The following is a 12,268-nucleotide window of genomic DNA, read 5'->3' on the forward strand; positions in this document are numbered from 1 at the left end:
ACAGTTCCAATACTGCAACAAGGAATTGTTACTCCTGACCGGTATGCGATGTGCAGGACAGAACCTGCACAGAGCTCACTGAAGGCTGAGGTCTAACAGTAGCATTACTAGGGAACAAAAGCGCAGTTAGCGAAGTGTGCATTTTCAATGAATGGGTAACAATGTGTATTTCAACTTTTCCTTATAGGAGACAGAGCTGCTCGATCTCAGCTTCGTCAGAGATGCCAGATGTGGGAAACATGCCAGAGCTCCCAAGGTAGGAACGGCTGTTGTGTACATACCAGATGTTGCATTGATAACTTAGATAAGGTGGCTTTGAAATTATATGCAGCAATTTGAAAAGTTGCCCAATGCAATAAATATCATTTTTGCTTTTTTTTTCATCTACCCAGTCTGTGCGAAGATGCGTTGAGATGGTTGGGCCATTGAGTGTTGAGCCCCTGTGTACAATTCCGATGAATGTTTTGTTTGCAGTGAATAAACAAAAAACTGGAAACTCATGCATTATTTCTAAAGATCCAGTCAAAATGATGGAAGCTTTTAACTTCCCTATTGGTTGAGTGTTTAGTTTAAGTTCTCCCTTGCATTTAGTACTGGAAGTTTGCCTGCCTGTTGAAGCCAATTAGTCTTTTTCATGTGACTTCTGTGGTCATTGAATCAGTCTCTATGGATCCAGTTAGGTGGTTTTTTTTGTATCTTCCTGTTGAATGTTGCTGGCAGAAATATGTTTTCTGTAGTGTTGGTTTTGGACAGATATTTTCCACTCAGATGTGAATTCCCTAGCGCACAGTTCTGGTAACTGGACTGTACCCTAGGGAAATCCACAGAGATTGTAGAAGGAAAGAATATCTCTCCAGGGCTCTGGAAATGAATCGCTGCTGCTTCACAGCTGCTGCCGAAGCTTCAGGGTTGCAGCAGCCTCTGGAGTTGCAATTCCTACCCTGGCCTCAGGGGAGGAAGTGTGATGATTGATTTGCGGTTGATCCTCTCCTTCCACATCTTTTCTGCCCCTTCTGTGCTCCACTCAGCCGTGTTGCAGGACGCTTTCCCATGAACTGCTCACGTTTTGTCAGAATATGTTTTAGCAGCATGAGTGGCAGGTTTTCTGTATCTGAACCTATCTGATGGTTATCTTCAAATGTATTTAAATCTGGTTTTCAGAGCTTTCCATATGGTGCCAGCAGCAGTTGAAATGCTGAATTGTAATTGAAATGCTAGAGAAGTACTTTATGACATCCACGTTAATATCAAATTAGTTCACCATGATTAATGGTTTTATGATGAATAGTAATAAAAAATTAACGAGGGCTGGAACATTATTTTTAAACTGTTACCCACCTTTCTATAAGGCATTCAGCTTCTTCTAGCACAAATGTTTTTAGCTAAGATTTATGTGCAGCCATTGATTTGGGGGCTTTTGTTTATTGGGTTACATAAAGGCTGTTTTTGTTATTGTGTATTACCAGCTCAAGTGCAATGGCATTAATTGAAGGGTACCAGAAAACCAGGACTTCCCTCCTGGTGTAATGCCTCGCACCTGTGTGAATCAGCCTGCCTTTCATCGCTGGTTGCGTGGGATTGCTGATTGCATGGCACAATAGATGCGCACCTGCGTTGGCAGGTTGACAGGGCCATGTTTACCTGCTGGAGCAAAATGCTCATTTTGAGATCAGTTGTGCTCATTCTGCACCGGTCAATTTTCTGGGCACTATGGGCAAAGAGGTGTAAATCACGGGCGAGCGTATGTTTCAGGAGACTCTGTGTGACAGATCCACAGTAGCAGCTCATTCTTTGAGATCTGGACATCACTGGTTCAACCCCTGGAGTGTTGGCCCAGATGGCAGCTGTCAGAGAGGTGTATTTACTCCCAAATCTACAGATGTGCAGAAGCACTTCTCCACTGCTACCTTCCTCCTTAACAGGTTGTAGTGTGCCCTGCCCATGGACCCTCTACTTCCCTACCATTAAGTACTAGTGGGAATAATCCTTGCATTCAGCTGAGGGCAAGGACTGTAATTGTGGCCAGTCCCTGCATGGAGCCTATTCAGAGAAGAAAGTTCCTTGCACTTAGCACCCATGTAAAGGCCTAGCACCCATAATCTGCTCATCCTACATCATTCCTGAATGTGTGATTTATAAGTATTATGGTCCAGATTCTCAGCTTCTGTAAATTGGCATAGATTCATTGAAGTTGACTTAGGCCAGCTGAGGATCTGGCTGTATACGTAGTGCTTTGGGCACTCTCCGTACCAGGGACATGTGGTAAGCTGATATGATCTGTGTCCTGGCTGTCTCAGAGACCATGTGATATTTAAGTCATGGCACAAGGTCCAACAGTTTGTATCAGAAAGAGGATGTGGATGGAAGATTAATCAAGTGGATAGAAATAACTTTTTTTTTCTTTGAATTCCTCTAATTTCTGATGATTTTGGGTATTGAATTTGGTGACTGTTTCCCGCCAGTTTGAGTAAGCTCATTTAATTTTCTGTGTTCATAATTATAAATGCTTGTAGATTGGGCCTCTGTCGTGCAAAAACGTGATCCAAAACCCATTTAAGTCAATAGGAGTCTTTACACCACCTTCAGTGAGCTTTAGATCAGGCTCAAAGGTGGACAGAAATAAAGTGATCATCTATATCCAGCACCAGCTTTTCGAAGGTCCTATTGATTGATTTATTTTTGTGTTTAAATAATAATACCAAAGATGCCTATACAAGGCACTAGGTACCCTAACACATCATTAGTATTGCAACAAAGTCCCAGTGACATTCAAATCATTATTTGAAAAGAAGCACAGCCACCCACATATTAAAAAACCAACCTCCTTTCCACCCATTCATTATTCCGGGATGCTCTTCCTCCGCCCTCTTCTGAACCCCTATCAAACAAAAAGGAGGGGTGTTTCTTGGGTCATCTTTAATTACTGTGTCCTTGTATTGTATAAAGTTCATCTTTGGTAGCAAGTGCTGGCATCTTTAAGTACAGAAGCAAAACTTCTCATTTCTAGGCCTATTTCAAACTCGTCTGTGTGTATTGTTTTCAACAATTGTCTTCCACCCGTCAAAAGATTTTGTTAATTGTTTTGTATGTATTTTGTAACCTCTAGTGTGCCTTCTTAATTGATATAAAAAGAAATATTCTTTTTCTTTGGTCATTTTTAACCATAGGGGGAAAATATTCAACTCCTTTTCTCTTCTTTTATAGTGGGTAACATTGCTAGTCTTTCTGCCAACCTATCTCACTCTGTCTCAAACTATCATCCTGTGTTTTGCTCTGATAGCAATCCTTAAAGCTAAGCTATGGATTGATGTGCTGTGGAAGGCTGGTAGGGTGGGAGCAGCCTGTGCTCTGGAGAAAGGAAAGACTATGAAGGTGGACGTTTTAATACCTGCCAGGGCCATAATGTATGGTGTCTATTATGCCTCTTGGGAAGGTGTAATCTGTAAGCCCTTTTATACTCCCCTGTAGTTGTGATCAAAAGGACATTTTCCTGGACATGGTCCCCCAAGACGTGTTCTTTCCATTCAGGTACCAATGTGAACCTCATCACCATGGCATTTAAGCCTCCTCACAGTCTTTAATGTATTTTCCTCTCATCATCCTTTGAGGCAGGGAAGTTTTACTCCCCTTCTACAGGTGTAGGCACAGGGCAGGTTAATACCTTTCTCAGCATCACCCAGGATGGTGGTGATGGGGGACTTCAACTATCCAGATATATGTTGGGAAAATAACATCGCAGGGCACAGACTGTCCAATAAGTTCTTGGACTGCATTCAGACAACTTTTTATTTCAGAAGGTTGAAAAAGCCACTAGGGGGGAAGCTGTTCTAGACTTGATTTTAACAAATAGAGAGGAACTTGTTGAGAATTTGAAAGTAGAAGGCAGCTTGGGTGAAAGTGATCATGAAATCATAGAGTTTGCAATTCTAAGGAAGGGTAGAAGGGAGTACAGCAAAATAGAGACAATGGATTTCAGGAAGGCGGATTTTGGTAAACTCAGAGAGCTGATAGGTAAGGTCTTATGGGAATTAAGACTGAGAGGAAAAACAACTGAGGAGAGTTAGCAGTTTTTCAAAGGGACACTATTAAGGGCCCAAAAGCAAGCTATTCTGCTGGGTAGGAAAGATAGAAAATGTGGCAAAAGACCACCTTGGCTTAACCACGAGATCTTGCATGATCTAAAAAATAAAAAGGAGTCATATAAAAAATGGAAACCAGGACAGATTACAAAGGATGAATATAGGCAAACAGCACAGGAATGCAGGAGCAAGATTAGAAAGGCAAAGGCACAAAATGAGCTAAAACTAGCTATGGGAATAAAAGGAAACAAGAAGACTTTTTATCAATACATTAGAAGCAAGAGGAAGACCAAGGGCAGGGTAGGCATACTGCTCAGTGAGAAGGGAGAAACAGTAACAGGAAACTTGGAAATGGCAGAGATGCTTAATGACTTCTTTGTTTCGGTCTTCACTGAGATATTTAAGAGTAGATTAGATAAATGTCTATCAGGCCACGTCCACACTACAGAGTAAAATCGAAATTAATAAAATCGATTTTATAAAACAGATTTTATAAAATCGATTTTACGCGTCCACACTAGGGCACATTACTTCTGTGGTGTGCGTCCATGGTCCCAGGCTACCATCGATTTCCAGAGCGGTGCACTCTGGGTAGCTCAGTAAAAGAATGGGACCAATAACTTCGATTTCCATCCAGACTAATCCTAAATCAATGTAGTAATATCGATTTTAGGGTTACTCCTCTCGTTGAGCAGGAGTACAGAAATTGATTTTAAGACCCCTTAAAATCGATTTTAAGTGCCTTGTAGTGTGGACGGGTACAGCGTTAAATCGATTTAATGCTGTTTAAATCGATTTAACGCTGTAGTGTGGACCAGGCCTCAGGGATGGTCTAGACAGTATTTGGTCCTGCCATGAGGGCAGGGGACTGGACTCGATGACCTCTCGAGGTCCCTTCCGGTCTTAGAATCTATGAAAAAGTCAGCTGCAGAGCCAGGGCTTGATCCTAAATTCCCTGTGACCCAGTCTAATGCCTTACCTGTGACTAGACCCTCCTTCCTTTGCTGCAGACAGCATGATGGGCTCCCCATGTCTGCACTCCCGAGCACTGCTGCCCGGTTTTGTGGCTCCCCTCTGCTGGGGTGCCTGAGGAAAGAAGGGACCTTTTCACACCCATTGCTCCTCCCGAGCACCCACTCAAGCATTGTTTGAACATTCATGTTTTCCTAGGCTCAGCATCAGCTGCTGGGTGTGAATATACCAACTTCTTGATCCATCTCATTCATTCTCCAGAAATTGACTGAGCATTTTGTTGTCTTGCACGTGTGCAATGTGCTCTATTCAATGCTTTTCTGCAAGCTGAGTGGGTGAAAACCTGGCCTCACTCACGTCAATCACTAAAAGGTGGCATGGAGGGTCTCTGCTGTCATTATAATCATTATGGAGTGTATGCATAGGTAATATTTACCAAGGTATTTATGTATACTGAAAATTATGTTCTTAAGGTAAGGCAGGTCACTGGACATGTTCCTTCTAAGCAGGTGGTAACCGAAACTTTTCTCTCTGTCTGGTTATGCTTTGCATACTGAGCCTGATACCAGTTGAAAGATTGCCAACTCTGCAAGAGAGGACATTGCCAAGAAGAAATAAACAGCTGGAGGGAATCCTATTTACAAGTAAAAGCAATGGATTATGGGGGGGGTCTGTCTGGGAGAGCAGATATAGGTCCACTCTGGGTCCTTCATCTGGACAAGCTGACAGCACATCTTGTCTCATGAGAAAGGGATCACAGCCTGCCTGGCTGGAAAGCACTGGTGAGCAATACTTTATTAGACATGAGGAAATCTTGTTAATGAAGTCTAGGCTGTAGAATGTGTGTTGCCATTTTATGTTCTATGTAACCGTTTGTTTCCAGTCTTCTCGATATCACTCGCATCTCTCTACATCGTTAAATACATGTTTGTTTGTGTTCACTCTGAACTGAATTCAGTGCTGTGTGTGCAGCAGAGTGGGGATTGGAGGCCCGGGTGGTAAGTTAGGCTGTCCTGTTCCTTTGGAAGCAGCGCATCTCTGAGTGTCCCACGGAACAGGGATGGGACACTTGGAGGGCTCAAGGGGCGGGCTGTGCCTATCACTAACACATAGAGAGAGCGAGGCCTGTGCAGGCCTACAGGGGAGGGGTTGTGTTGCTCGTGGCTAATGAAGTTGAGGAGAACACCCCCTGCAGGCACAGACAAGGCTTCCTCATACTAAGGGGCAGGAGGTAGCAAGGTGCCCCCATAGCCATGGGTACCCCCAAGAAGTGTCACACCCACCCCTCCCCATTCTTTTTGCCCCCTTTTTTCGGATGATGTGTGTCCACAGGACCCTGTCATGACTTAGCCCTAAACATAGGCCTGATCCTGCACCTCCAGCTCAGGCCAGATTTCCACTGATCTCAGCTGGCAAGGAAACAGAAAGATTTGTTTTCATTGGATTTCCCTGTTCATTGTCTTCACTAGCGGCGTATGCTGAATGTTCCACATTGGTGAGAGAGGGCTCAACCAGTCCCTACATGTAAAGAAACTGGATGAAACTCAAGGGTGGTAAACATGGAAGTGAGCCCATTGTTTGTATTGTTATTTACAATTCAACACCTAGAAGCCCCAGCCAAGATCTTTGGCCGTTATGATGGTCACTGTACATTCACATAGTGAGAGCTCCTGCCTCCTATCATAAATAGAGAAGACAGACAAAGAGAATGATATCCCCATTTTACAGATGGGGAAACTGAGGCAAAGTTAGATCAAGGACCAGATTTTTAAAGGTATTTAGGCACCAATAGATGCACGTGGACATTTAGTGGGATTTTGAATGGGAGTTAGGCCCCTCGGCACTTTTGAAAATCCCACTAGTGGAGCCTCAATATCTTTAAAAATCTGGCCCCAACTGACTTGTGGTGTAGGGTTTTAATCACAAGCCAATCCTTCCTATCCCATAATTTTTAAAGGATTTATTCTTCTCTCCTCAACCTCAAAACACCAGACTCGGAAATGATGGCAATATTTCCCACCTAATTGTGGTGTTTGTGCAAAGTCTTATTTTTTAGTTAGAGGGTGCTGGTAACAAGGACAAATACCAAGCGCCACCAGCGTTGCAGTGAAGATAAATGGAACTAATATTCTAAAAAAACCCTAAAGATACCTTTATAATTGTGAATTAGGAGAAGTGTCTTGATTCCAAATATAATGGGAGATATACGGGGCCAAGGGAATAATAAGATGATGATGATAACCTCTGATTTTTAATAAGTTATTAGAATCATTTAAGAAGAAAGCAAAAGTAATTTGAGGAGCAGGAGATTAATAAGCGATTCATCTTGAAACCAGAAGGAATAATTGTTGATGTAGATTCACTTCTGAAACATGAAATGCTCGGGGCCTCATCCCAGAGTCCTTACTTGGTCAAAACTCCCATTGACATCAGCCAGATTTGAACTCCAGCAAGGGCAGGCCCCAAGCTATTTATGCTTCAAAAATGCTGAAGTGGCTTTGTAAATCAATAGTTACTCTTACTCCTTTGAATTCCTTATTCATTTCCTCTTGCCATCTCATCTACCCGGTAGCAACCTCTGCAGTTTTATTTCAGCATGAGTTGCTGGGAAAGGCCTGTTTTTGTTCTTTTACTTGGAATGGTCCATGCACGTGACTACAGAAGAAAATTAAATATCTACATGCAATGAAGAGAAAAATTGATTCTTGTGCAATAAAACAAACATTGCTGTGAACATTCATGTGCTGTGATGTGAGGTGTAGATGTGTCAATAATCTATAAATTCTTGAATGTAGGAACATAACCGATATATAAGATACTAAATATCAGTTGAATGATTAACTGTTGAAGAATTTGCATATGCAGTATGCTAATAGGACAGTAAAATACACACTATTTTTTACCATTTTAAAATTCTTGAGACAATAACCGTTTCTATGGAAACTGAAATCTTCATGTAACTATATAAGGGTTTCAGTGGCAAACAGAAATATTAGGACGAGTTGGCAGGGCTCAGGAAGAATCCCTTTTGGCAAATGTTCACCTTTTAAACTATTGATGCATTTGATTATTGCTTTTTACCTCACAGCAGCATCGATCGTTCAACAGGAAATGAAATATTTTACCATGACAGATGATATAGAAACTTGAAAAAATTAAATAATAAATTAATAAAGGGACTGTTCTGAAAGCCTAAAATAAATAAACAGGGCAACCCCTAGTACTTCAAATTTTCAGCCCTGCAAATGTATTTCCAGTTAACATGGTAAAAATCCGCTAAACACAGTCGTTAACGTTTTGAAATGCCAGGTGTTGTGTTCACAACTCTTGTGGTCTCGCAATATTTGGCATTTTTCTCAAAGCCCCAGCTTCTGGACTCAGGTGACTTGGGGAAAATCTCCAGCTCTCAATTTAAAAAAACAGGAATTTTCTAGCACTCATGCCTATGGAGAAAAGCTTGAATATGTGACCCCTAAAAGCTCAAGAACAAGAGAGGCAAATAAAAAGGATCTCAAGTTTATTACTTTTTAAAGTCTCATGACTTTTGGACAGGGCCACTCATGAATTTGAAATGCTTGGGGGTTTTACTGCACTCGATTTTCTACTCTGCTGCACTGTTTTTTGTCATTGACAAGTGTAATGGAGTGGAGAATCAGGCCAGATGTGTATTGAGATTTCTTTAGCAGTCTCTCTCTCTCTTTGTTTTTAACCCTGTCTTCTGAATTTACAAATTGGGGATTTAGAGCACTGTTTCAGACCCATTCAGAGCATGCATGCATACATAAATAAATAACACGTGGTTGTTGTAACTTATGGATAAGGTCCTAACTTCTGATATAACCGATCAAATAGGAATTACAGAAACCATCGGGATAGTAAATATAGTTGAGGCATTTGACTTCTGTGTGAACTCTGTCCTGAAGCAGGATTTGACCACTATTTTATGTTTGCAAACGTAGTCTGGTGCTTTGTGGAGTGTATACTTTAGGGGAAGTTTCTATAGTTTCACGTTGAATGGGGTCTGATTTAAGGGAATGAGTGTGATACCAATGAAATATGAAAGTTCATCTTGTTTTGGGATGTTTCTTTCTCTCTCTTTCTAACTCTCTGATGTTCCTTTGGTTCCCAAAAGAGCCAGGAAGGAAATGTCTGCACTGGAACTGGAAGGTATAATTTCCAGCTCAACGAAACATCCTGAAGCTAAGTCTGATCAAGCTAGCAGGCTAAAAATAATGTCGCTGTGGCGGTGAGAGTAGCAGGAGGGTCACTTAAATATGGCAAGCTGCCAAGCATCATACTCCGATGGCCTGCCTGTTCAACTGCTTGCACCGCTGCATCTACAGTGCTCTTTCTAGTGTGCTAGCTTGACCAGAGATAGCATGGGTATGTCTACCTGGGCTGGAAGTAGCACCTTTCCAGCTCCACAGTAGACATACCCAGATTCCTGACGCCTAGGAATCAGTCATGTTACTTTAACCACCAATTGACCCAAAAAGATAGGGGCTAATTGTCCTTGCTAAATTCTCAACAAGCCCTAACTGGCTTCTGAAGAAAGTAGATTCCCAGGCCAATCAGGACCAGAGAGGGCTGGATAAAATCAGCTCTGCTGGCTTTGGGAGAGCTACCATTCAAATGTTGGAAGCTACTGGCCTCCTGCTTCCAAGTGCTGACAGTTAAGCTGCGTGGGCTGGAGCTGAAACCTTGGAGGACAGTAGGCTGGAAAACCACCAGAAGGGGACAACTGTGTGATCTAATCTGATCTCCTGCCATAGAACTTCCCCAGAATAACTCCTAGATCACATCATGGGTGGCCTGCATTGTGACTTGAGTTGGGATGTTTTTGAAATGTTTTGGCACGTGTCCTCTCCCAGGTCAGGGAAGGACAAATAAAACTTGTGTTCTACCCTCTAGGGAGAGAGGGAAAGCACCTGTGACTTATTTTATGTGGAGGCCACACCCACCACTCAAGGTGGCCCTGTAACAATAATCAAGTTATATTTTTATCATTTGAACAAAAGAGGCTTTTGTTGTCTTTATCACGTTTGAAGCCGGAGTGGTTCTTTTCTTTGTGATCAAGGCTGAACTAGGGCAATTATGCTGTGTTTAACAGCCTCCCTGATAAGACAGCATGTGGGAAGTGACGCATAGCCTTTCTCTTCTATGCTATAAATCCCCTAGAAAAGTTAGCTGCCTACTAGAATTTTATTGGAAGGTAGAGCAGGCCCTAGTTTTGCAGCCCAGCAAGATTTCTGCTGCTCTGCCTGTTTCAAATGTTGGCATTGCTGCTATTTATATCCCTTGATAAATTCATGTCATTTTTCCCTTCAATAACCTTGATGTCAAGTTAGAAACTCTTATGTAAATTACACCTTAGTAGGGCTCTATTTCTGCCAACAATAAATAAAAGCAGATTGTGCACATTGCCCACCTTCTCTTCACCCAAGCTCATTTGAATTCACTCTTCTTAAATACAACAGTGGCATCTTTTCAAAAAAAAACCCTGTTTGTTCTTTTCCTGCATTGCATTTCCGTTTCACGTTAACGATAATGAAAGTTACACGTATTTTCCTCCCTCTGGCAGTTGGCATAGGTGTAAAAGGAGAGTTGTCTTCAGAAAACAAAATAAAAATGTCAAGAAGTCTTTCCTCTGCTACAGAAAGTTGGATACACACCATGCTGTGTGTGTTTGTCAGAGGGAGATGTCGATTTACGCAAAAGCAAGTGTGATTTTTGCTATGGGTTGGAATTGTCTGGTACACTTTACAGCTGAATGGAATTTTTACCTTGTGAGTTCCCGGTCACATGACACTGGAGTGTAAATAATGAGTGCAGCAAAGAAAGTGCATGTTCCCTGGAGAAGAACACATTCCTTGCTTGTGAATTCTCTGCAAAGTGTGGAGGAGTGGTCTTTGTGGGCAGAATGCTTGAGATGGGTTTAAGAAGGTGCAGTCAACTGATGGTGAACTAGAGGGAGGGCTGAAGAGGAAATACTAGATTTAGGCCATGTCTACACGAGCACATATATCGGCAAAACTTTTGTCGCTCAGGGATGTGGAGAAAAACGCCCCCCTGAGTGACATAAGCTTTGCCAGCATTGTGTGTACAGCACTGTTGGTGGGAGACGCTCTCCTGCTTACATAGCTACCGCCACTTGTTGAGCTGGTTTTAATATGTTGACTAACGCGGCTACATTAACGTTCTGACAGTGGCACAGCTGTCTCGGTTCAGTGCCACCGTAAGCTTGTAAGTGTAGACACGGCCTAAGTCTGCCCAGGGATGAGTCTGCATTGGGGAGTTCACCTTGCTTACCTCAGATCTCCGTACAATGGGTTGGAATCCTTTGACTTTCAACAGGACTTGTGTTCCTCAATCCCTTAGACATTTGTGAAAATCTCCTTCAGAACTGTTCCAAAGTGGTGAGAAACGTGATGAATCCAGACGATCTATAGCAGTGATACTCAAACCCCAGTGGTGCAGGAGCCAAATTAGTGATCAACATTACCCAGAAGAGCCACAGCGGTGTGAATTCATTGTTTCATTTACTATATTACTATATATTCATATTTAAATAGTGTGACAAGGAAATATTTAACGTGTATGTGTGTATTAGTCTCACAGCAAAATGACTGATCAAGTGCTATTATTTTATCAACTACAGTTGGTTAATAACATAGTAAAAGCATCCTGATTGGTTAATAGCTTAGATTGATTAATAGTTAAATCGGTGTTTTAATATGTGCCGCAAAGAGCCGCAGGACACGCATTAAAAAGCCACTTGTGGCTTGCAAGCCTCAGTCTGAATATCACTGACCTAGAGACACAAGCATTTCTCTGTGAAAAGTTTTCTAGACAATCTATGCATAAAACTAGCTGGATCCACAACAGTTGGACTGCTTCCATATCTGGTCTTTGTGTCCTTCTTACACTCCTTTTCTGTGTACCTCCATATTGCCCCTCACACCTAGGTCACCAGTTCTCTTTGTGAGAGAGCAAACATATCATGTTAGGTCTGGTCTACACTAGAGGGGGGGAAACGATCTAAGTTATGCACTTAGTCATACTTAGATCTGCTCACCGCAGTGTCTTCACTGCGGTAAGTCGAGAGCTGACTCTCCCCCGTCGACTCTGCCTGCGCCTCTCGCTCTGATGGAGTACCGGAGTTGATGGGAGAGTGCTCGGCAGTCAATTTATCGCGTCTAGACTAGACGCCCCCTGCT

The 12,268-nt window shown here is 42.3% G+C and overlaps 1 protein-coding gene across 2 annotated transcripts in view; it reads left to right on the top strand.

Moving 5' to 3' along the window:
- Positions 1-12,268, top strand: part of PLCB1 (phospholipase C beta 1) — a 663,557-nt gene that overhangs the window by 184,653 nt on the left and 466,636 nt on the right. For both annotated transcript variants that reach the window (XM_050952023.1, XM_050952024.1), the window contains exon 3: positions 188-256. In XM_050952023.1, coding sequence (XP_050807980.1) covers positions 188-256 — 69 coding nt within the window. The remainder of the gene's footprint in view (positions 1-187; positions 257-12,268) is intronic.

Source organism: Gopherus flavomarginatus, chromosome 4 (genome assembly GCF_025201925.1).
Source record: "Gopherus flavomarginatus isolate rGopFla2 chromosome 4, rGopFla2.mat.asm, whole genome shotgun sequence".
Taxonomy (NCBI): Eukaryota; Metazoa; Chordata; order Testudines; family Testudinidae; genus Gopherus; species Gopherus flavomarginatus.